Source organism: Eschrichtius robustus, chromosome 2 (assembly GCF_028021215.1).
Source record: "Eschrichtius robustus isolate mEscRob2 chromosome 2, mEscRob2.pri, whole genome shotgun sequence".
In the NCBI taxonomy this organism is placed as follows: Eukaryota; Metazoa; Chordata; class Mammalia; order Artiodactyla; family Eschrichtiidae; genus Eschrichtius; species Eschrichtius robustus.
Window position 1 is genome coordinate 62,879,129 of NC_090825.1, and position 26,172 is coordinate 62,905,300.

Sequence of the window (26,172 nt, forward strand, 5' to 3'; positions counted from 1 at the left end):
TGGGAAAGGTGTCCCGAAAGGGTGAAGCTTGGGTGAGCCTTAAATAAGAGAGAGTTCTTCTAGTAAACAAGGGCAGGGAGGACATTCTAGAGAAAGGGAATGCCATATAAAAAGGCACATTGGTGGGAAAGAGTCCAAGGAAAGGCGGGGCTTGTGTGATTGGAGCCTGGGGGCTTGTGGAGAAGAGGCAGGGGCTAGAGAGGGAAGCAGAGACCAGATCCTGAAGGGACTTTTCTCAATGTAATTTCTCCATCATTCTTTGGATAGTGAATCAGGCAGATGGAAGCTCTTTTATTCTGTGTTACTTGTTAAGTTTCACAGGATAGATTGCAGCTAGGTTTATAACTAATAGGTACCATCTTCCCCCATCACCCATACATTTTCTAGTTGGCTGTCACTCCTTGAGAGTATTTTAACCCTTTGAGGGTCATTAGAACCTTAAGGTCTCTTTAGTAGGTAGTTTTCATGATTTGGTATACTAGACATTCGGCCTGGTGACACTCTGTTCACCTTCTCAGGATCAGTTGGGGCAGGAACACCTGAAACCACTGGTGCAAATGTGAGAAGGCTACTCAGATATGTTGGACCAGTTCAGAAAAAAGTCTGCCATCTTAGAGGAATGACAATATATAAAAATCAGGACCTAACTAAGGAGAAAGAATTCAATTCATAGTTTACTAAAACAAGTATGCTTTGAACTCACCAGCTGACCAAGAAGTCCTTCCTCTTGCATAAGAAAATAAACTGTCTATTGCTGTCACTCCCAAACCTCCTAATTGTTTATCATACATTACCTATAGTCAATTTAGATGAAGCAGCAAAGAAAAGTTAAAGATTGATTTGTTAGTGAACATGATATAGTGAATCTCTACCAAACATACTAAACTTATAAGAAAATTGGAACTCACTGCTTGAAGTTCTTTTCTCAAATGTCATATACTAAGGATATCTTAATTCTTTTCTTCAGGTTCAATTAGCAGACTTTCTAGAAGATTTACAAGAAAAATCCTTGAGGATTGAAGCCTTTGTTAGTGAGATAGAATCCTTTTTTAATACCATTGAGGTAAGTTACCTTATCCTTTTTACTTTAACTTGGTCTGCTCATGGCATCACAAATAAATGATTCTAAGCTAAAAGGACCTGAATTGGGGTTTGCATGTGCATACATGGTTTGCCATTGTTGGTTTTGTTCCATTGAAAGTAAAGTCCTTAAGTCTTCCCTCTGTTTCATCAGTGAGACTACTTTCTAAGGATAAATGACTCGCCCTTAAAAACACATGCACATTTATTAGGCACTCACTATGATAGGGCAACTGCTTTACATGCTTTATCCAATTTCATCCTTACAGTAACAATATGAAATAGGAGCTATTATTATGATTATTGCCCCCATTTTATAGATAAGAAACTGAGACTTCGAGTTAAATATATTAACCAAGGTCATAGTAAGTTTATAGTAAGTTGAGAGCCAAGATTTGAATTCAGGTCTGACTTCTGACTTGCCCTACCATCCTGCTTTTCACTGGGTTAGCTCTGCAGAGGTGCTCTAAAGCACTGCCCAGTGTTTCATGCCCAGGACAGATGAGTGCCTCTCATGGTACCACTGTCTTCGATGAGTTCATGCTGACCCTGCTCCCTCTGCAGTGAAGGAAGGGGGTAGCAATGCTCCATCCATATACAGTCATGGCCCAGGCACCCTTACTTGTCAGTCAGGATTGGTAGAGGGCCCCTGTGGAAGGCTGGTGCACAGTTTCCCCATCACTCGGGTGACTCCTCATCCCAGTTTGCTTGTGAGAGGTCTGCTTAGTTCCTGTTGTAGATCAGTTAACACCTGTTGATTATTTTTAGTGTTATTGCCCCCTACCTCTCACTGCCACCAAAGTGTTCCTTTTAGACAGTAAGTTATATGATCACCTTATCACTAGCGCTCTAAGCATCTGAGTTTGTCCAGATGGGCAATAAAGTTTCTCCTGCTCTGGCGGAAACTACCCCTTCCCTGGAGAGCATTTATGAATGTAGCACCCTGTCCAATATTCTGGCTGTTCCCTCCCTCACACTATGATTTTAGTGGAGTGATGAAAACGGCACTAAACCTTCTCTGCTACCTGATCTACATTCACCGTGATGCCACTTTCAAATTTTATCATGTGGGAATGCAGGTAGGCAATACTTCCCTACAAACATTTTTATGTGTGTTTCATTAACTAAATCCTTCTTGATAGTTCTCTTACAGTGAATTCTGTTGCAAAGCTAACTATGGCAAAGGGGGTTGGTGGGCTGGAAATTTAGGCTGTGCATGTAATCTGTGATTCTCTTACCAGGATGCCAGAGGTTAATTATTTAAAAGGCTAGTATTTCTCTTAAAACACACACACACACACACACACACACACGCACTTCTTGGTTCACTCAGAAGGGTTTTTTTGTTTGTTTTTAAAGGAAAACTGTAGTAAAAATGAGAAAATGCTAGAAGAACAGAATGAGGAAATGATGAAAAAGGTTTTAGCGCAGTATGATGAGAAAGCCCAGAGCTTTGAGGAAGTGAAGAAAAAGAAGATGGAGTTCCTACATGACCAGATGGTCCACTTTCTGCAGAGCATGGACACTGCCAAGGACACCCTGGAGACCATCGTGAGAGAAGCCGAGGAGCTTGATGAGACCATTTTCTTGACTGTAAGCACCAATTCAAACAGGTCCGGACACCTTGAACCCACTCTGACCCAAGTCTACTTTAAAAAAACTAATCTTTTACTATTCCCTGAGATGATTTATATCTCTATGTGGGGTTTATATAATTCTCATTTAAAAATTATTAGGGCACGCCTCATGCCTATTGAAAAGGCCCAGCCAATCCTTAAAGCCATAACACCCAGATCCAGTTGAAGGACACATGGAAGCCAGGCCGCAGCACCATCTGTCTGTTCTTTCACAATGGATTGGTCACTTTCTGAGAGGGAGGGAAAGCAGCCTGAAAACTTTATTCATGCCATGCTCCCTTTGGGTGCTGGCCTGATCTTCCAGTGCCTCTCCCCGCTCCACTCCCACTCCCTAATCTGAAACGACCTCTCATAGGGACCATTCCCTCTGAACCTCACCAAGTGGAGAGTAACATTTTGGTACACTTTCAGCATGCAAAAGGATGACATGATATGATACCTCTCTCAGGTAACATGTTGATCTTTTCACAAGGGTCTTCCTGGTGATCAGATTCCTTAATTCAAACAAGTACCTTGTGGACAGAGGGTCCCTTGGGTGCTCCTCAGATTACTCACAGAGACAGCTCTTTGCTCTCCTAATTCCCTAGAACCTTCAGTAGAATACTGGTTCTCCACGGAGCCAGGATTAACCAGGAGTGATGGAGATGTTTTCCCTGAAGGCAATCCTAAACCTAATTGTCAAACCAGAGAAAAGCACCATTTTATGACGAGTGGGAACCTCCCTTTCAAAGCTCCTCAATCCTCCCAGCCTTCTACTAAAGACTGGAGATAGAACGAGGCAAAATGGGGCAATGTTAGGCTTTTGGTTTGCCTTTGGGGACGCCTCCATCCGGTGCAAATTTGGGCGTGGTGGACATGGCATCCTCAAAGGAGGATGAAAATCATTCAGTTGCTTTATGCTTAATTAAGGCAAAGCTTTATTATTTTAAAATTAAGCACCTCGTTGGAAGTCTAGCACTAATAAAGTGCTTTGTGTTTCCTAAGAACCTTACCTTGGTTTGATAAGAATATTTTCTTCTCTATAGAAGAACAAGCTGTAAAAAAGGAAGCATGTTATTCCTGCTTATGAAAGTAATATATATCCATTTCAGAAAATTTGGAAAGTACAGAAAAGCACAGAGAAGGTGTCACCCAGAGATAACTACTGATTACATTTTGCTTTATCTCCACATTGAACAAATTTAAGTCATTTTCCTTGCTTCAGAGAATTCTATTCTGGAAGCTAAGCCATTTATTAATGAATAGAGAGAAGCAGAGCAGAAGCAACTGTTGCTGGCCTTGCTGATGGTAGAGAGTAAAACTAAAGCCCCCTCCATCCCAGACCCTGTCCGCCACCCCTTCTGAGCACTAATTCCTTTGCTGCCTGGAATGAAGCCCCCCAAAGGAAACAGCCTCAAAGGTAGCTGAGGAGTAATGATTTTTAGAACATACGTGATCTTAATGCTCGAGGTTGGTTTTCCTTTTTGTTGTTAATTAGTTTCTCTCTCTCTCTCCCCTCCCCCCTCCCTTCTTCCTTCCCTCCCTCCCTCCCTTCCCCTCTCTCAATCTCTCTCATTCCCCCATAAGTCGTTTGAGGAAATCAATGAAAGGTATAGAAGATATGGCACAATGTAGTGGCGACTGAGACTAGCATGACTGTATGCTTTATTTTAATATTTTGATGCTTTATAGAAAATGAGCTGCCAGTTTAAAAATGCATACATTTAGTGAGCTCCTGGATTTGCACTTTTATTATAGATACAGTGCTTTTGAAAGCTAAATGACAGCTTTTGAAAGGAAATTGCATGTGCTTTAGTTAAATAACAATTATCATAATGTAGATTTTTAACTGCTTCGTTGAGATGTATTCTGTATTTCCAGCCTAATCTAGACTAGGCTATCTTTCCTGTCACTGCATACAGAACATTTTGTAGATACTTAGACTTACTGGTTAAATATGAGTATTTGAAAGAATCATTCATATCTGCCTTGAGCAATTTGATGACTTATGTAATCTTAATGGAATGTTCTCTCATTTTCTCTTCAGAAGACAGGCATGAATTTATCTTCTTTTTCTGCTCAGCTCACCTAAATGAATCTTCCTCTTTTGATTTTGTTTTGTTTTGTTTTTTTTGTTTTTTAACACTCAATCTAAGAGAAGTTCTTCATTCATTTAAAAGGCAAAACACTCAACAAGAAATTAGGAAACGTTGTCTATAAAAACACATAGCAGAGCTATGTTTATCTTCTGGAGCATCTGATAGTGAAATGCTCATACTGATCTGGCATGTTTTCCCTTCTGCCTCATAGCCAGGCCTGAGGTCTTTCCTCCTGTCAGAGCCTAATTTTTTTTTTTAATCATTTTTACCCCTTTAATGTAAATTTCTAAAATTGTAAATATTATCTTCAGTTCACTTCATTCAATGCCAAATTGTGAAATAGCATAAAGTAAAATCAGAAATTTGTATTTGTGATATATTAAAATATAGAAAAATGGGTTTGGATTAGAAACCTGATTTTTTAGATAATGAAAACTGTACAGATGAATCTTATTTACCTTTAAAAAAACATGTTCAACAGAATATTGTCAAGATGCTTTAAGAAAATAGTTTGTATATTAACATTGGCATTAATCAATAAGAGTTTTATTATAGTGGCTCTGTTATAAATAGAATTACTCAGGGAGCTTTAAAAAATGCTGATACCTCAATCTTACCTCATGAGATTCTGGCTTAACTGTTGTGGGGTGTGGCCAGGGTATTTTTAAAGCTTGCTAGGTGATTTCAGTGCACAGGCAGGGTTGAGAACCTCTGGTTTATAACAACCTGTCCTCTGGCCTGGTGGTGCCCCAGACTGGCTTCTGAGTTACCTGTGCAGTTTGTTAAACCAAAGCTTCTGGAGCTCCACCCCGGATCCACTACAGGAGAATCCAGGTGCGACCAGGCACCTGCACGTGTACCAGTTCTCACGCAGGAGTCAGAGGCACACCGGGCAGGTCTGGAAGCTGATACCCAGGCCTTGCTCCCAGTTTTCTTTATTTTTTTAAAATTGCACATTTCTTCTAAGTATTATTGATATTTATTTTTACCCCCAAAGTATATGGATTTAGAGTGCCATTCCGTATGCACTGGACAATGTAGGGGCATATTTGCTTATTTATTATATTTCATTCACTCGTGGAAGATACTGATTGGCAAGAAAACTTGGTGAATGAAAATTTGCAAATGTGTTTACCTTTAAAAATGCTATAGTTTCACATTTTTACTTTTCTAAACATTAGAATATTAACTTGCTAATACGAATTGACATGCATTTAATTCTAAATACCATTTTTTTTGGTTTTGTGCTTGAACTTGTTCATCTGTGTGCCATTTTAATTAATTTTGATCTCATTGTCCAATTGACAATGAATTAATCTTTGCGGAAGCTGCATGTTGCCTAAAGGAGCGTACACTTGGGATAACCATTATTTTTCTGTAAGGAAAAAAGATAACAAAATTCAGAATTTGGTGAAGCAATATAAGCAATTAAAGAAAATCCTGTTAAATGTACACACACATGATGAAGCTTGATTTTTTTCACTAAAATGAAGCCTTTCATGTTCTCAAGACAACTTCTGCCTCAAAGTCTCAATGTCGTTGGTGTTCCTTTCTATGAGAAATGATAATTATCTAGCTTTTTCTCCTAGTTTTTTCCCCTTGCTGCTTTTTTTTCCCCTGCCATCATATTATATATCTAAAGGCAGTGCTCATATATTAAATAATTTTTCTTGACACTGAAAATGCTTAAATTAAAGAATGCTGTCAAGGATATTTAGACTCAAAATTTGCATATTTTAAAAAACACATTTGCTTAGAAAATGCTGTTCTGTTAAGAGGATAATTTTTTTTCCTCTGTTTTGCTTTTTTGTGTTCTAATAATGAAAGCGAGTCACAACCATTGTAGGACCTGCTCATAAAAAGATGTCCGCTTGCCCTTACACACACTGATGTTAAAATTGAACAGATCAGTGCATAAGGGAAAATTCAAACATTTTATGTGTTCTATCTATAGCTACAGCTTTTGTGCTACAAAAAAGTCCTCCATTTCGTTAGTGACATGTACTGAGAGGACTTAGTATGTGCACTAGTCACCCCTGTTTGTTCATTCTGAGCCTATCATTTCCACCCTCTACGTCTCCAAAGCCTTAATTAAGGCTCGTGTTGTCTTCCCTCATCAAGAGCGTCATGGGGTCCTCCCAACTGGCCTCACTACCTCTCTAGTCTACTTGCTCTGATCCTCCCTCAGACTCATGCCAGGGTACTCTTCTAAACTTCCCTTGTGTAAACACTTCTATGGCTCTCCCTGCCTTAAAAGACAAAATGGAAACTCTTGGTGGATATGAAAGACTTCCCAGTCAAGCCACAAATCACCTTTCTATTTCATCTCTAACTGTCTCCCTTTCCCAGTTCTCAAGGTAGCCCATGGTCCCCTCTGGGCCTTGAGTGTGTCATACTCTTTCACAACTCCATGGCTTTATTCATGCTGTTCTCTCTGCAACACCCGTACTATCTTTTCTGCCTAGGAAACTCCTACTTATTTTTAAGACTCAGCCAAATGTTACCTCCTCTTCGAAGTCCCTACTGGAACATCTCCCCCAAATCAGATGATAGTGAATTTTATTATTCCTAACACAAGTAAGCATAGTGGGCACTCTAAATATTTCAGTTATATTTTATAATCTTTCCCCCTCATATTGATAAATTTTCCAGACCTGAGGTCCTGATATTCTCATCCAAATGAAACCTTGTCCTCTTATTCATTCAAAATATATTTATTAAAAGCCTACTATGTGCCAAGTAACACATTACAGTACAGTAGTGAACCCAGCAAAGTCCTTTTTTTGCATGTAGATTATAGTCAGGTGAAGTAGACCGACAAAAACAAATAGGTTGTAATGAGTTTGAAGAAAAAACACGACAAAGTAAGGAACAGAAGAAGGGAGAGGGCTGCCCTCTCTGAAGAGCTGACATTTGAACAGAGATCTAAATTAAGTGAGGAAGGAGCCACACAAGTATTCAGGAGAAGAAAGTTCCAACAGCAGGTGAAAGGCTTAGAGGTGGGTCTGTGCTACCCAAACCCCAGCGTCCATGATTATGAAGCTGATGGAGTTCCTAGTGGTTGACTTAATTTCTGGAAGGTAATTCCAGTCCTCTGTGAGTGAGGTGCACAGAGGAGAGCGCCTAACCAAAGTTTAGGCCCCTCATGCTAAAGATAAATGTTTTTGCAATTCTACCTTCCCCTTTTCCCTCTTCAGAATCTACCTTTTTTTTTTTTTTTAATTTTAAGCCCAGATTTCACCTGGATACCAATGCTGAGTATTTGTTGGCATCCCTCCTAAGACGGTCTTGAGTATAAAGAAAGCTATTAATTTATATACTGTGGCTTATTTAGTCTTTTAAGAATAGATAGACTTTATCCTCCTTCATTGCTGTATCCCAGAACCCAGAACAGTGCCTGGCACATAGTAGGTGAACATATTTTCTTGAAAGACTAAATGGTGAGATGTATAATAGTGGTGGTTGAAAACAGCAAAGATATCACACAGTATGTGAATTTCCAGATGGGCTCTGAACATTTTTATCTTTAGGGAGCATAAACAATCACTAAAATGTAATCATTTTTAGGACTAACTTTATAGAGGCAAAATTAAGACTGTATAATTCAATGGAATCTATTCAGATTTAAGGATATAGGAATGGAGTTTCTAATATTACCAGTTGCACTGAAGAATCCTGTGAATAGATTTTATACATATATTTCCAGATTTTGAAACAGTTTAAATTCTTTTTGGATACAACGCCTCACAGAAACCACCACCATCACCACCACCACCAACAACAACTTCATTTTGAATAACTGTTCTTAGCTTTCATTTTGTATGCTAATAATTTCTTATATAGAAATATTTTCCCCTGATAGGTTGCTTTCTGCAATGGAGAGCACTGCTTCTTTAGAGAAAATGCCTGCTGCGTTTTCGCTTTTTGAACATTATGACGACAGCTCGGCAAGAAGTGACCAGATGTTAAAACAAGTGGCTGGTAGGAACTTCAATATATTATTTACCTTGATGAAATTTGGCAGTTTTTCTTATTTGTTTTATAAAGTTGTTGAATGTAAGGAAGTATAACTGGAAAAAGAAAACTCTTAGTTGTAAAAATTTAAAGCTAGATTCTGAAATAAAGCGTGAGACTAGCAAACCATTTCAGTTATAAACTGCATTTCCATTTGAAGCTTTATGACTGTGCTGGGATATTGAGGAGGTGGAAGGAAGTAGCAATGGAATCGAAGGGTCTTCTCTTTTTTTTTTTTTTCCTTTTAAAAGAGGATTTCTCTCTCTCTTCTAGAGATTATTTGCTTCATGCCAGCAGCCAGGTATAGAAGGAAAAATAAATCAAATATTTTCATATATGTTGAACAGATTTTTCTTTCTGAGTGGTTTTCCCCTCTTCAATTGAGTTCTTTTTCCTTTTTTCAAACTAAACAGATTAACTTAGAGAACTAACAGCTCCGCATCATGCTCTGTAGCCAGCAGCCTCCTACTCAGCTGTGAAAAGCATCCTGCTGGCTCTTCAGAATATTTTTTAATGTGCTATTTTAACAAACAAGACAATGACATTTCTTTAGATTTTTCAAAGCCGCTGTGTTTCAGTGAAGTAACCAAGTTCCACTTACTGTAAAATGTACTTAGATGCCCTCCTTAAAAGATGCTATAGTCTTCCAAAGCAAACCTTAAAGACAACTTCTGTTTTCAAATTGATGATTAACTTTCATTCCTGTGGGAAGAGTTTTAATTTAGTAACTAGTAAAAGGTTACTGTGTCTTTAAAAAAAACTGAAAAACAGAAAAGCACCCCGCCCCCGCAAAACCCATCAACCCTATGTAAAATGAAAAATTCAGTCATTTGTCCTAACGGGTTTTCTCTAGAAATATCTCAGAACAAAAGGGTATTTTCTTGTAATGTCGTTAAGAAGCATTTGAATAGAGCAGCGGTTGCAAACCAAGAAATTCTGGTCAACAGAGGAGCTCTTTTGCTTTTAAGGGATTCGTTATATGCTGTTGTTTATTTAGAAGGCTATTCTTTTGAATATCTGATGGGCAATAAGAGGGCATTTTGTATATTTTAGAGGTCACAGAGTTAAATTTGTCATAAAGTGTTCATGATTCATTCAGAAACAGTGCATGTGGCAGTCCCAGTAGTTCCAAACTGTTATGGGGAGACTGGTCTCTGAGATATAAATGGCATTCGTTGTACATCTGCTTCCTAGAATTGGAGCCCAGGGTGTTGACTTGCTGCTAGATAGTTTTTGCTCATTTTGTGACCAACAACATCTCTCAGCTATAAAGTCCTCACCGGGTTCCTGAAAAGCTAATCTGATCACTGTAATAAACAGATATAATAAGGAAAGGATGTGACCTTTATGATGAGAAACAGAGCAGCCCCTAACATTTCTTCCGTGCTTACATGATGCCTGGCAGTGTGGAGACTGTTATCTAATTAGACTGTCAGCTAATCTCACAGCAACTCTAGGAGGTAGGTTTTATTGTTATTCCCATTTGACAGGTGAGGAAATAAAGGGAACAGAGAAACGCCTCTCATATTGCCCTAGATACACAGCTATTTGGGGTGGGGGGTGGTGTGTGGCGGGTCGAGTTTGGCTTCAGAGTCTTTGCACTTGAACCACTGCTCTACACCAAAGAGGCTGAGTGCATTGCTGTGAAAGGAGGGGTAACTATAGATTAGTGACATCCAAGGCTTCCTGGACTCCGCTCCTAAGAACTTTTTCTTTTAATTGTGGTAAATTATGCGTAAAATAAAATTTACCATTTTAACCATGTTGAAGCCACCATCGTACAACCATCACCACTAATCCATCTCCCGAATTCTTTTCATCTTGCAAGACTGAAACTGTATCTATTAAATACCAACTCCTCATTCCTCCTGCCCCCGCCCCCTCCCCCCAGCCTCTGGCAACCACCATTCTACTTCCTGTCTGTATGAATTTAAAGCACTCTAGGTACCTCATATAAGTGGAATTATGCAGTATTTGTCTTTTTGTGACTGGCTTATTTCACTTAGCATAATGTCCTCAAAGTTCATCCGTGTTGTACCATGTGTCAGAATGCCCTTCCTTATTAAAGCTGAATAAATTCCATTGGCTGTCTATACTGCATTTTGCTTATCCATTCACTCATCGATGTACTTTTGGGTTGCTTTCACATTTGGGCTACTGCAAATCATGCTGTTCTCCTGAGGACTTTTTTGAAAGCTAGGTTGAGTGGGAATCTGTATCCACCACAGGTACTGAAGTGCGGGTTGATCTAATGCTTAGCTCGCCAAGCATGACAGCTCTTTATGGGCACACTGTCAGGCAGAGGGAATCCATGGGGCGATGCTCTGCCTAGTTCCTTAGCCTCTGGCAAAGAAGCCTTAAAATCATTTTGCATTTTTTGGCATTACTCCTACTCAAGTTTATTACTACAGAAGTGTAAGTAGCATTGCTAACGTGTAAAATCTGAGCTTCTGATGTCCTTTTGCCACACAGGAATTGTAAATCCAGCCACTGTTACTAGATTACATCTATGGAATAGTCATACTCCCTTCTTAATTTTAGAACACTTTGAAGAATAAAAGTGGTTCTTGTTTTGAAAAAAGATGTTTTAATTTTAATGTTTTTAAAGGAGTAGATTAAGTACAAAATTAGTTCTAGCCTACATGCTTTGCTTAATTCCCTACAACTGCTTATTCCTTAAAATTTGTTGATTTTGGGGTCAGTTATCAATTTTAAGTTTGTTAAGCTACCTGAGAGAGAGATTTTTGAAAAGATGTTGCCGTTTTTAAAAAGGCAGCTATAGCGCAATTTATAATTCATAGAGAAAAGAGCAGCATTTTCGTTGTTCATGCCTCAAGAAGTTCTCCAGCACTGCTTCAAAGATGATTGATAATAGTCAATCTGCTTGGCTCTTCCATAAACCTGGGCAACATGAAAATTTACTGAACTACATTTATCTGGATGGACTCCTTTAGAATGTGACACTGATTTCCTGCTGGGAAGACAGAAAAGTCAAAGATAGTATAAGAGTCTCTGAACCACTATCAGTCCTTGGGGAGGTGCTCTGACAGGCAGGCTTCCTGCCTTATCATGCAGGCTCCCAGCATGTCTTACCTCTGTGTTCCCTCTGTGATTTACCAGATGATGGGTCTCTACTTCAACTCCCATCTTCAGGGGCTTCCTGCCTTCTCCCCTCCATTTTCTGTGCTCCTGCAAAAGGCCATGTTGCTTTCTGAATGTTAACACCGGTTATGTGTCAGATACATTGCTAAGCACTTAATATACATTATCTTGCTTTTTAAAACAACCCTGGGAGGAAATGGTATTATTGTCGTTTTCCCATTTTAAAGATGGAGGAACTGAAGCTGAGATAACACAGCTCCTAAGTGGGGGATCTGGCATTTAACCTCAGGCCAGCCTCTCTGCTCCAAAACCCATGAACTTGCCCAGTCTCTTATCCTGCTTCTCATTTTTCATAACTGTATATTTCCTCAGGTCTTTATCTCTTTATTGAATCTTTTCAATGTGTCTCTTTTTGTTCCATTTACTAAATTTAGACCCATTTATTTCTTCTAATTTCCACTTTCCTGTTGAACTAAACTTTGTTTTCTTTCCCTTCAGTGTTGACTTTTAATAAAGTAATCTCATAAAATTTGGCCTGTATTATTCAGCAAACTCATCTCTCAGGAAATTGTTGACAGGAAAATAACAACACAAATAAATTTAAAAACAGGACATCTTTTCAACTATGGGAATAACCTTTTCCTTTAATTTGTAAACTATGTTCAGTGCTTTTTTTTTTTTTTTTTTTACATGGATGACCACAACAAAAGCAACAATGATTGCAATCACCAAACATGAAACACACTCGTACTATGTCATAATATTGACATTCAGTCCAGTAATCCTCCACTGTAACAGCTCCTTTACTTTGCAGTGAAAATTGATTTGTATATTCTTTGCCTCTGAGTCCTTGTGGGATTTTTTTTTTTTTTTTTTTTAATTCAGACAGAAAGTCACAAAAATTATACTCATCCTCATCAGTTCACTCAGTCCCATGTAATTAATTTTTTTTTTCATCTTGATCTTTTGTTAGCACTTTTATGAGTTCATCAGGTTTTCATTAGAGTTCTGAAAATGCTTATTCATTCAGTTCAGCAGTACAGTCAGTTACCAGAAACCTGTACTTGTCAGAGTCTTTTCCATGAATTTCTTGAAGATGAAACCCTTTTATAGGAACATATTTGCAGAATCATCAGAGTACACCCAGAACTGTCTGTAAATGACAAAAGACTTAAAAATGACCACGGTTAAAGATTTGATGAAAGTTCATAATAATGCAGTTGACAAGAAAATTAGTTATTTCTGAGATATACATTTTAAAGTAATAACTAGGATTATTACTTATAACATTATACCAGAACATATAAGATTTTTAGAAATTTCATGTAATGTCTGAAACATTTATATTAACATATTTCCATACATACTTCCATACAAATACAAATATAAGATTTTTAGAAATTTCATGTAATGTCTGAAACATTTATATTAACATATTTCCATACATATTTCCATACAAATACAAATATAAGATTTTTAGAAATTTCATGTAATGTCTGAAACATTTATATTAACATATTTCCATACAAATAACCCAATGAAAGTTTAGTATTAGTTGTTTTGTTTGTTTTTTTATACTGCAGGTTCTTATTAGGCATCAGTTTTATACACATCAGTGTATACATGTCAATCCCAATCGTCCAATTCAGCACACCACCATCCCCACCTCACCGCAGTTTTCCCCCCTTGGTGTCCATATGTCCATTCTCTACATCTGTGTCTCAAATTCTGCCCTGCAAACTGGCTCATCTGTACCATTTTTCTAGGTTCCGCATACATGCATTAATATACGATATTTGTTTTTCTCTTTCTGACTTACTTCACTCTGTATGACAGTCTCTAGATCCATCCACGTCTCAACAAATGACTCAATTTCGTTCCTTTTTATGGCTGAGTAATATTCCATTGTATATATGTACCACAACTTCTTTATCCATTCGTCTGCTGATGGGCATTTAGGTTGCTTCCATGACCTGGCTATTGTAAATAGTGCTGCAATGAACATTCGGGTGCATGTGTCTTTTTGAATTACGGTTTTCTCTGGGTATATGCCCAGTAGTGGGATTGCTGGGTCATATGGTAATTCTATTTTTAGTTTTTTAAGGAACCTCCATATTGTTCTCCATAGTGGCTGTATCAATTTACATTCCCACCAACAGTGCAAGAGGTTTCCCTTTTCTCCACACCCTCTCCAGCATTTGTTGTTTGTAGATTTTCTGATGATGCCCATTCTAACAGGAGTGAGGTGATACCTCATTGTAGTTTTGATTTGCATTTCTCTAATAATTAGTGATGTTGAGCATCTTTTCATGTGCTTCGTGGCCGTCTGTATGTCTTCTTTGGAGAAATGTCTATTTAGGTCTTCTGCCCATTTTTGGATTGGGGTGTTTGTTTCTTTGATATTGAGCTGAATGAGCTGTTTATATATTTTGGAGATTGATCCTTTGTCCGTTGATTCATTTGCAAATATTTTCTCCCATTCTGAGGGTTGTCTTTTCGTCTTGTTTATGGTTTCCTTTGCTGTGCAAAAGCTTTGAAGTTTCATTAGGTCCCACTTGTTTATTTTTGTTTTTATTTCCATTACTCTAGGAGGTGGATCAAAAAAGATCTTGCTGTGATTTATGTCAAAGAGTGTTCTTCCTATGTTTTCCACTAAGAGTTTTATAGTGTCCAGTCTTATATTTAGGTCTCTAATCCATTTTGAGTTTATTTTTGTGTATGGTGTTAGGGAGTATTCTAATTTCATTCTTTTACATGGAGCTGTCCAGTTTTCCCAGCACCACTTATTGAAGAGACTGTCTTTTCTCCATTGTATATCTTTGCCTCCTTTGTCATAGATTAGTTGACCATAGGTGCGTGGGTTAATCTCTGGGCTTTCTATCTTGTTCCATTGATCTATGTTTCTGTTTTTGTGCCAGTACCATATTGTCTTGATTACTGTAGCTTTGTAGTATAGTCTGAAGTCAGGGAGTCTGATTCCTCCAGCTCCATTTTTTTGCCTCAAGACTGCTTTGGCTATTCGGGGTCTTTTGTGTCTCCATACAAATTTTAAGATGATTTGTTCTAGCTCCGTAAAAAATGCCATTGGTAATTTGATAGGGATTTCATTGAATCTGTAGATTGCTTTGGGTAGTATACTCATTTTCACAATGTTGATTCTTCCAATCCAAGAACATGGTATATCTCTCCATCTGTTGGTATCATCTTTAATTTCTTTCATCAGTGTCTTATAGTTTTCTGCATACAGGTCTTTTGTCTCCCTAGGTAGGTTTATTCCTAGGTATTTTATTCTTTTTGTTGCAATGGTAAATGGGAGTGTTTCCATAATTTCTCTTTCAGATTTTTCATCATTAGTGTATAGGAATGCAAGAGATTTCTGTGGATTAATTTTGTATCCTGCAACTTTACCATATTCATTAATTAGCTCTAGCAGTTTTCTGGTGGCATCTTTAGGATTCTCTATGTATAGTATCATGTCATCTGCAAACAGTGACAGTTTTACTTCTTCTTTTCCAATTTGTATTCCTTTTATTTCTTTTTCTTCTCTGATTGCCGTGGCTAGGACTTCCAGAACTATGTTGAATAACAGTGGTGAGAGTGGACATCCTTGTCTCGTTCCTGATCTTAGAGGAAATGCTTTCAGTTTTTCACCATTGAGAATGATGTTTGCTGTGGGTTTGTCATATATGGCCTTTATTATGTTGAGGTAGGTTCCCTCTATGCCCACTTTCTGGAGAGTTTTTATCAGAAATGGGTGTTGAATTTTGTCAAAAGCTTTTTCTGCATCTATTGAGATGATCATATGGTTTTTATTCTTCAATTTGTTAATATGGTGTATCACATTGATTGATTTGCGTATATTGAAGAATCCTTGCATCCCTGGGATAAATCCCACTTGATCGTGGTGTATGATCCTTTTAATGTGTTGTTGGATTCTGTTTGCTAGTATTTTGTTGAGGATTTTTGCATCTATATTCATCAGTGATATTGGTCTGTAATTTTCTTTTTTTGTAGTGTCTTTGTCTGGTTTTGGTATCAGGGTGATGGTGGCCTCATAGAATGAGTTTGGGAGTGTTCCTTCCTCTGCAATTTTTTGGAAGAGTTTGAGAAGGATGGGTGATAGCTCTTCTCTAAATGTTTGATAGAATTCACCTGTGAAGCCATCTGGTCCTGGACTTTTGTTTGTTGGAAGATTTTTAATCACAGTTTCAATTTCATTACTTGTGATTGGTCTGTTCATATTTTCTGTTTCTTCCTGATTCAGTCTTGGAAGGTTATACCTTTCTAAGAATTTGTCCATTTCTTCCAGGTTGTCCATTTTATTGGCATAAAGTTGCTTGTAGTAGTCTCTTAGGATGCTTTGTATTTCTGCGGTGTCTGTTGTAACTTCTCCTTTTTCATTTCTGATTTTATTGATTTGAGTCCTCTCCCTCTTTTTCTTGATGAGTCTGGCTAATGGCTTATCAATTTTGTTTATCTTCGCAAAGAACCAACTTTTAGTTTTATTGATCTTTGCTATTGTTTTCTTTGTTTCTATTTCATTTATTTCTGCTCTGATCTTTATGATTTCTTTCCTTCTGCTAACTTTGGGTTTTGTTTGTTCTTCTTTCTCTAGTTTCTTTAGGTGTAAGGTTAGATTGTTTACTTGAGATTTTTCTTGTTTCTTTAGGTAGGCTTGTATAGCTATAAACTTCCCTCTTAGAACCGCTTTTGCTGCATCCCATAGGTTTTGGGTCGTCGTGTTTTCATTGTCATCTGTCTCTAGGTATTTTTTTATTTCCTCTTTGATTTCTTCAGTGATCTCTTGGTTATTTAGTAACGTATTGTTTAGCCTCCATGTGTTTGTCCTTTTTACGTTTTTTTCCCTGTAATTCATTTCTAATCTCATAGCGTTGTGGTCGGAAAAGATGCTTGATATGATTTCAATTTTCTTAAATTTACTGAGGCTTGATTTGTGACCCAAGATGTGATCTATCCTGGAGAATGTTCCGTGCGCACTTGAGAAGAACATGTAATCTGCTGTTTTTGGATGGAATGTCCTATATATATCAATTAAATCTATCTGGTCTATTGTGTCATTTAAAGCTTCTGTTTCCTTATTTATTTTCATTTTGGATGATCTGTCCATTGGTGTAAGTGAGGTGTTAAAGTCCCCCACTATTATTGTGTTACTGTCGATTTCCTCTTTTATAGCTGTTAGCAGTTGCCTTATGTATTGAGGTGCTCCTATGTTGGGTGCATACATATTTATAATTGTTATGTCTTCTTCTTGGATTGATCCCTGGATCATTATGTAGTGTCCTTCCTTGTCTCTTGTAACATTCTTTATTTTAAAGTCTATTTTATCTGATATGAGTATAGCTACTCCAGCTTTCTTTTGATTTCCATTTGCATTGAATATCTTTTTCCATCCCCTCACTTTCAGTCTGTATGTGTCCCTAGGTCTAAAGTGGGTCTCTTGTAGACAGCACATATATGGGTCTTGTTTTTGTATCCATTCAGCCAGTCTGTGTCTTTTGGTTGGGGCATTTAATCCATTCACGTTTAAGGTAATTATCGATATGTATGTTCCTATGACCATTTTCTTAATTGTTTTGGGTTTGTTTTTGTAGGTCCTTTTCTTCTCTTGTGTTTCCCACTTAGAGAAGTTCCTTTAGCATTTGTTGTAGAGCTGGTTTGGTGGTGCTGAATTCTCTTAGCTTTTGCTTGTCTGTAAAGCTTTTGATTTCTCCATCAAATCTAAATGAGATCCTTGCCGGGTAGAGTAATCTTGGTTGTAGGTTCTTCCCTTTCATCACTTTAGGTATATCGTGCCACTCCCTTCTGGCTTGCAGAGTTTCTGCTGAGAAATCAGCTGTTAACCTTATGGGAGTTCCCTTGTATTTTATTTGTCGTTTTTCCCTTGCTGCTTTCAATAATTTTTCTTTGTCTTTAATTTTTGCCACTTTGATTACTATGTGTCTCGGTGTGTTTCTCCTTGGGTTTATTCTGTATGGGACTCTCTGCACTTCCTGGACTTGGGTGGCTATTTCCTTTCCCATGTTAGGGAAGTTTTCGACTATAATCTCTTCAAATATTTTCCCTGGTCCTTTCTCTCTCTCTTCTCCTTCTGGGACCCCTATAATGCGAATGTTGTTGCGTTTAATGTTGTCCCAGAGGTCTCTTAGGCTGTCTTCATTTCTTTTCATTCTTTTTTCTTTAGTCTGTTCCGCAGCAGTGAATTCCACCATTCTGTCTTCCAGGTCACTTATCCGTTCTTCTGCCTCAGTTATTCTGCTATTGATTCCTTCTAGTGTAGTTTTCATTTCAGTTATTGTATTGGTCATCTCTGTTTGTTTGTTCTTTAATTCTTCTAGGTCTTTGTTAATCATTTCTTCCATCTTCTCAATCTTTGCCTCCATTCTTATTCCGAGGTCCTGGATCATCTTCACTCTCATTATTCTGAATTCTTTTTCTGGAAGGTTGCCTATCTCCACTTCATTTAGTTGTTTTTCTGGGGTTTTTTCTTGTTCCTTCATCTGGTACATAGCCCTCTGCCTTTTCATCTTCTCTATCTTTCTGTAACTGGTTTTTGGTCCACAGGCTGCAGGATTATAGTTTTTCTTGCTTCTGTTGTCTGCCCTCTGGTGGTTGAGGCTATCTAAGAGGCTTGATGGGAGGCTCTGCTGTTCAGTGCTTTTATATCTCAAAAATTTTGGAGGAGAATTGTATAGGAGCTTGATTTATGGTGTCGTATATGCTGTTAATGTTCAATATGCATAATTATAAACCTTTGAAATCTCTAGTAAAACACTTGAGAATATTGTTGTCTTTAAAATTCAGAACAATGGATTTATACTAGATATCTAAACCTTATATTTGAATCAGTTAATAGGGTACTTTTTCCCTCATGTAATTTTTACATTTTGTTTTAAAAAGTTGTAGGTATAGTCATGTTGGAGATGGAAAAAATGGGATAGTCGTTTCAGAAAGTGTATTTTGATATTTTATTCATGCAAGTCTTTTTCAGCCTTGATGATATAGCAACTATAGCTAAAAAGGGTTTCATTTGTCTCTATTTGAATATAGTTTCTATACTGATGTAGAAGGATACAACATTGGTTATCTAGCAATGCGTTCTCAAAGTTTTGTTTTGAAGGAAAACCAAATCATTTGATGAATCCTCTAACTTGTATAAGTTTATTGCTCTAAATATAGGATTACAGAAGAATATTATCAAGTGATCCCATTGGGAGATCCATTTTTGTTTATTTCTATGTATATTATATGTATATATGTACACATGCAGACAAGACATTTTGGAGGGAGACACACTCAACTGTAACAGTGGTTGCCTCCAAGGAATATCCTTGGGGTTGGGGGCTGTTGGGAACAAGGTAGTCCTCCCAGCTTTACTCCATGTACTTCTGTATTGTTTCTATTTTTATCAGTAAGTACAAGTGACTTTTGCAAAAAGAAAAAGAAATCAATCAATAAAAGCAGCATTACTGATAATAAATCTTGCTTATATTCCAGTTCCACAGCCTCCTAGATTAGAACCTCAGGAACCAAATTCTGCCACTAGCACAACGATTGCAGTTTACTGGAGCATGAACAAGGAAGATGTTGTTGACTCATTCCAGGTTTACTGCATGGAGGAGCCACAAGATGACCAGGAAGTAAATGGTAGGATTGCTAACACAAATTCAGGTGCATATGTACCTTTCTATATCTTAATGTGTAGTATTTAAACACATACATATTATGGCTCTTTCCACAAAGCACTTGTAGCCACTTACAAAAACAACAATGAACCAACAATCGTATAATGAAATAACATGTAAGCAAAATTTGGAAATCAGGATCAAGGAAAACAAAAATGCGTAAATATCATCCTAATGATCAACATGAATACTGTACTTGAAATTCAAATTTGGCTTTGAGTTCTCAGGTTAACAGGAGAAATTAAGTGATTCTCACTTTCAGGAAGGAGGTAATGTACCAAAGTGTTGAAAACAAAGTTTCAATCAGAGCTGAAGTCTAAAAGACAAGTATAAAGTGTGCCACTTTGTAGAGGAGAAATGAACTGTATATAGGACACTGTCCTCCACAGTAATTTTAGTGCAAATGCAGCATTGGATGTCATGATTGGCATTTCTCAGATCCACCTTTGATAAAAGCTGAAAACAAACTATAAAGGTAAATTCAGAGTTCACACTTCGCAAGGCATGAGAAAACTGTATGGTGTAGTCTTCTGGTGTCCCAAATTAATGCGAAGATAGAGGTGAAAGTGCTTAGGAGGGTGAATGGGTGGCACGTCATATAGTTGAGCCTCTGTAGATACCTCTAGGACCTCTAATAAGACCTAGAAGCCAGGCAGTTTGAGGTTGTACTTCCTGATGAATCAGAGCTGGGAGTGCTGGCATTCTGTGTTGCTTGTTGAAGATAGACCCATTTATTTTGGAAATCAGATGAGCATGTGACAGGATTGACATGGCATAGGAACCCAATTTGTAATAAGGAATGAATTATAATGTATTTCACTGTTAACCAGTATTTAAGTCTTTTCAGATGTCATGTGATACTTATTTAAATTAGAAAAAAAGTAAGAAAGCAACCATAGGCATATTGTAAAGTTGGCTAAGTTTGTCTATAAGAACTCCTATCTTATTGGGGACCTATTACCATATACCTGTCACAGCACAACAAGGAAAGTGCTCTTATCTGCATTTGCAAATGAGAAAACTGATGTGAGATTAAATAATTTGCCTAAGACCACACAAGTTACTCAGGACCAGGGCAGGTTTTAAATACAGATCTTTCAGATTCCAAAGCTTACGTTTTTATTTGCTTGACTCTGTGTTTGTTCTGTTATACCACACTTCACTGTGTCTATCCAGCTATATCATGGAACTTCATGGCTCTCCAAGACTCCTCTTAACAACTGTTTATTTCCTGGAGTACTTTTTAAAAGTGCTTCACCGCCACCGCCCCCCGACGCCCCACACCATGCCCCACTTACCTGTCCTGTGTCTCATTCATTCAATGCCTTGAACTCTGCTGATGCCAGTTCATTATTCTGATGGTCTAGACTGTGATACCATGCGGTGTGTAATAGGTCTCCAGTAACATATGCTATGTGCTCTGTTAAAAGGAGTACCAGGCTAACAGGACTTAGCCTAAAAGGATAATTCCATTGAAAACTGCAGTCACAAGTTCTAGGCTATGGGGAAATGTTTTTCAGTGTATATGTCTTTATGACATTATTTAAGCCAAACTTTCTGCGCAGAAAGTATAGCTCGTTGGGAAAGAGAGAAGCAATTGAAGAAAGCTTCTGAGTTGAAGATCTCTTAAATTTACTTTAAAAGGGAACAATCTGGGTTTCTTAACTGGAGGGGTTTTGAAGATGTAACATCCTGGAGTAATAAGAGAGGATAACTGGAATTACCATAGGCTAATTTAGAAAAGAAAATTGTTCTTTTAAAAGGAGAGAAAATTTCAGTAAGAATAATCAGATTGGCCCAAGGGGCAGGTGTTCAGAATGTTATTGAGTAATATTTACTACTAACATATTGAAAATAATATAAGTAATTTTAGGAAATGTCTTGACTAAACAAAGTCATTTCTTAGAATAGTTTATGCTCTGTCAAAGGTGTTTAAATATTTCTATAAATTGTGGAAATTTCTAGGTGAAAGGATTCTGGAATTCATGAGAAGGAAGCAGGATTTGAAACTTTGAAAATCATACTGAATACTAAAATGCTTTACTAATCTGTAAAGATGCTTTTTAACATCATAAATTTAGAAAACATGGGATTGTCCTTATTTTATTACATACTCTCCTGAAATATTGGCATTGCTTCTTAAGAATTTTCTTGAGAATGTATTACTGAGATTTAAGTTAACATAAACTCTGCAATTTTAGTATTTGCTATTGAAATAAGTTACTTTAATTGCGGAATATGAAGCTCAGGATCTTACTAATATGCTATTATTTTCTGGTAAGTGTTCACAAGTAATACTGTGTCATTCTAAATATCTTTCAGAATGCTGTTGCTTTAAGTGTTCTAAAGTGCTATCTATCACACAGTAGTATCTGTAAGTTTATCAGTTTGTGTTTCCCACTGAAAAATGTGTTATTTTTCCAATAACTGTAACTTTCAACTAACTTAGGAAGATACCCTAGCGTTTATGATTGTGTTTTTTGCTAGATTTGGTAGAAGAATACAGAGTGACCGTGAAAGAAAGCTACTGCGTTTTTGAAGATTTAGAACCTGACCGATGCTATCAAGTATGGGTAATGGCTGTGAATTTCACCGGATGTAGCCTGCCCAGCGAAAGGGCAATTTTTAGAACAGGTAAAGAGATGTTAAGGGGGTGTTAGGAGGCAATGCTCAATTCTTCACAGACTATTAAGATCTACCAATAAGCATTTGTTAAGCACCTATTGTGTGCTGGGTATTGTGCAGTGCTGGGTTTACAACAAGAAATAAGACTGGGCTCTTCTCACAAAGCTCATACTCAAGTGCGGGAGACACAGAACAAAAGATTATAAAAAATGTGTGGTAAGGGCCGTGATTCAGAACACTCCAGAGGGGTATCCGAGACAGGCCAGGGCAGGGACAGGGTCAGGAATGGCTTCCTAGAACTGATGTCTGAATGGAATCCTTAAAGGATCAGTAGGAATAATGTGTTAAAGGAGTGTATTCCATTTGAAGAAGACAAATGAGCACAGGTGCCCAGGTAAGAAAGAGTATGGAGTGTGCAGGATACAACAAGAATTTTGGTATTATTTCTTTGACTTAAAAGCAAGGAGAGGGGAGACATGAGATGAGAAAGGTATAGTGTATAGAGTTCACATTTGCTAAGGTAAGAAGCTCAGGCTTCCTCATATAGGTGCTGGGAGCCCCCAAAAGGTTTCTCAGCAATGGTATTCAGCTGGGAATGCATTCCCATGATGGAACCTTTTCACAGGGGGCTGAAGCAGGTGTAGGATAAGCTGAGTTTGCATTGCCTTTAAGATAATTGTAACTGTCCCTGCCCTGGCCTGTCTCGGATACCCCTCTGAGGCAGTTAACTTACTTCCACTGGTTTATCCTTTCTTCTTGCCTTTTAAAACAAGTATTTATTGAGCACCTATTGATGGCAAGATCATGGCTAACTTTTGTGCAAAGGAAGGGGACAAGAATACTTTTATTTACTTGTATATGTATGAAGAAACTCTGGTAGGATTTATAGGAAGCTACTTTTAGAAGCTGTTTGTGGATGGGTGAAAACTGGGCAATTTGGAAGGCAGGGGTGAGAGGGAGATTTTTCACTGTATACATTTTTATACCTTTTGGATTTTCAACCCAGAATGTATTTTTTAGTCAAAAATTAAAATAAAATCATGCCCAAGCATTCTTCCCAGAGTACCAGGGAAGCAGAACTGCCATAGAGTGAGCCACAATTGACTTGGTTCTCTCTCTGCAGCGCCCTCCACCCCTGTGATCTGTGCCGAGGACTGTACTGTGTGTTGGAACACGGCCACCATCCGATGGCGGCCTGCCAACCCAGAGGCCACTGAGACCTACACTTTGGAGTACTGCAGACAGCACTCTCCCGAGGGCGAGGGCCTCAGGTAAAGATCCGTCTCCATGGGGAGAGCCTGGGGTGCCAGGAACCCAGCGCAGGCCTCCAAGCTAACCTCTAAGCTTATGCTCACAGAGGGAGAAAAGCTTCCTAAAATCCTCCTGAGCTAATTAAGCCGTTGACTTGATTTGCAACTCCATCACTATTCGTCAATGATGTCTAAGTTTGTAATAAACACATGCTGCAATGCAGAATAATCACTCCCTTGTAAGAAAAATATATGTGAATTTTAATAAGATAGAACACTCTTTGAGATATATTTAATTTGAGTCATTAGACAGGATATATGCATATGTTATCTGCTTTTTAGTAGTTAGATCAGAATAGGTACCACCTAACTCAGGAAACTAACAGCGAGCTTGTATATAATGTAAATTTGAATGTCTCCGTGATATATTGGTAATATAAAGGACCTAATGACATATATATTATCACAGAGATATACCTGCCTCTTCAAGAGCATGAAGAATCTAGGGACTTTTTCTGGAAAAAAGAAACGTAAAGCTCTCTCACTAAAATTACGAAGCTAAAATTTATCAATAAAGGGCTGTGCATCCAGAGGACCTTTGGTAAATGTTACTTCATTTACTTATTAACCTCCAATCCATGGCAATAGGGCAACTTTGTGTTCCATGATGAAGATTCCGATCATTATTATTAATATTCATATTTTGATAGAGATTTTTTTAAAACCAAATTTACTGAGATAAACTATTTTGGCAGGATATGGAACTTGGAAATAATGGTATGAAATTAGATAGCTTTTTAATAAAGTATATTATTTAAGCTCTTGATTATTTTCATTATCAATCAACAGCTATTTATTTAGTTATGATGTGAGGTTTCATATGACTGAGCAATAATTATAGTTTCTTTCAAGTATGTGAAGGCAGGCTTCACAAAATAATGATCAAAGGACAAATTAATGTTGAGTGGAGTGTGTATAGGTGGGATGTAGACATTTCAGCAGGAGTGAGAACGTAGTAAATGTACGAGAAACAACATCTCTGTTAATGTGCCAATTGCTAGAAGGCAGGCTTCAATGATCAGCAAATAGCCGAGAGGTTAACTCACAGACAGACAGACAGACCAGACAGACCAACAGAGACAGAAACAGAGAGACAGAGGAAGAGAGAGAAAAGAGGGAGAGAGAGGGAGACAAAGACAGAGACAAAGAGAGAGAGATTATAACTGGCTTCTATTGAGCATTTACTATGTGCCAAGTCACTATTCTAAGTGCCTTATGTATGTTGCCTTATTTAATCCTCAGACGAACTCTGAGAGAAAACATATGCTTTAAGACGCTAGCAGCTAGTGAGTGGCAATCAGGATTCAAACCTTGTTTTGTTAGATTTCACAGTCCCAGCTGCTAACCACTGTTGAATGTCACCCAGGAGAGTCCTGGACATTCTCTGCAAAAGACTCTTGATGCTAGGAGAGCATTTGGTCTTGAGTGCCTGAGTCCCAGGGCAATCTCTCCCATCATTCTTCACCATCAGTGAGGAAAGCCCAGTTCTTTCTGAGGCAAGATGAGACTGTGAAGGAATGCTCTGAAGTGACTCATCCTTGTTATAGCATCGGTCCCCAGCTGACATTTGCATAAATAATACCAGCACAGTTGGATTCTTAAATCAGCAGAAATCTGAGAGAAACCCTGAGACCTAGTAGCCATCTCACTGAGGGAACTGTGATGTCATCTCATAAATGCAGCTACAGGGAGAAGGGAATGGGGGGATGAAAGGGGGAATGGCATCACCGAGGGCCTTCAACATGCCAGGAACTGTGCTAAATTTCATCTAACCCTCTCGACAATTCTAGGAGGGAGGTCATGACTTCCACTGAATGAGACTCAGGGAGGTTAAATAATTTGGCCAAGGTATTAAATGACGGAGTGAGAGTTTGGAGTCAGGATGCACACTCAGGTTTGTCTTATTCTTTCCACTAGTTCTAAAACTTGTATCATTACACAGACTGAGTTAGCATACCTTAACAGCCTGACAACTGGAAGTTATTGTGTATCCTGGGTTTCCTTTGTCACATGAAAAACATAGATGTAAAGAGAGAATACAGTACCATTCAAAACCCCTTTAATTAAAGTTTTTCATTTCTCTGATCATCCTGGGGCCCTCAAAAAAAAAAGTCCATTTGATATCAACAGTGAACAATGCATTCCAAACAAATCCTTCATCAAAGCCAGAGAAATCATTGACGGCTCCATTTCTAGGGAAAAAATGGCCGTCCACTAATTTCATTAAGACAAAAGTTGAGCTTATTAAAACATGACTTGTCATGAGTTTACCCCTTTGAGGCTTTGCCAGTGGGTTCATTTTTATTTTTCTTGCCAAAGGAGAGCACTTGAGAGGCTGGATAAGCAGAAGTTTGTAGAAGTTATGGAACACTACAAGAATCCTTTGTTATTGAATGGATGTGGTCCAGCAAGCTAGAAGTGAAGGGAGATTCCACACGCAGAAGGCTTGCTGACAGTTCGGGGCTGTGTTGGAGATGGAGCTCTTTTCCAATTAGGTGCTAAAAGACCCCTCAGTGCCAGGAGGTAGAATGGTATGTTCAATCCACAGCCCAGGGATGACTCTTCAGCCTCTCTGGATCCCTGCTGAATCTTACAAGAGATAATTTTTTGAGGCAAGCACAAT

The 26,172-nt window shown here is 38.0% G+C and overlaps 1 protein-coding gene across 2 annotated transcripts in view; it reads left to right on the forward strand.

Annotated features, from left to right (window-relative positions):
• The window catches only part of CMYA5 (cardiomyopathy associated 5), a 121,461-nt gene that overhangs the window by 66,994 nt on the left and 28,295 nt on the right, over positions 1 to 26,172 (forward strand). The window contains exons 3-8 of one of the 2 annotated variants that reach the window (XM_068535565.1): positions 968 to 1,063; positions 2,440 to 2,693; positions 8,658 to 8,776; positions 19,427 to 19,576; positions 22,102 to 22,248; positions 23,363 to 23,510. In XM_068535565.1, the coding sequence (XP_068391666.1) occupies positions 968 to 1,063; positions 2,440 to 2,693; positions 8,658 to 8,776; positions 19,427 to 19,576; positions 22,102 to 22,248; positions 23,363 to 23,510 (914 nt within the window). Of the gene's footprint in view, positions 1 to 967; positions 1,064 to 2,439; positions 2,694 to 8,657; positions 8,777 to 19,426; positions 19,577 to 22,101; positions 22,249 to 23,362; positions 23,511 to 26,172 lie in introns of those variants that run through there. The other variant, XM_068535566.1, reaches the window with a different exon arrangement.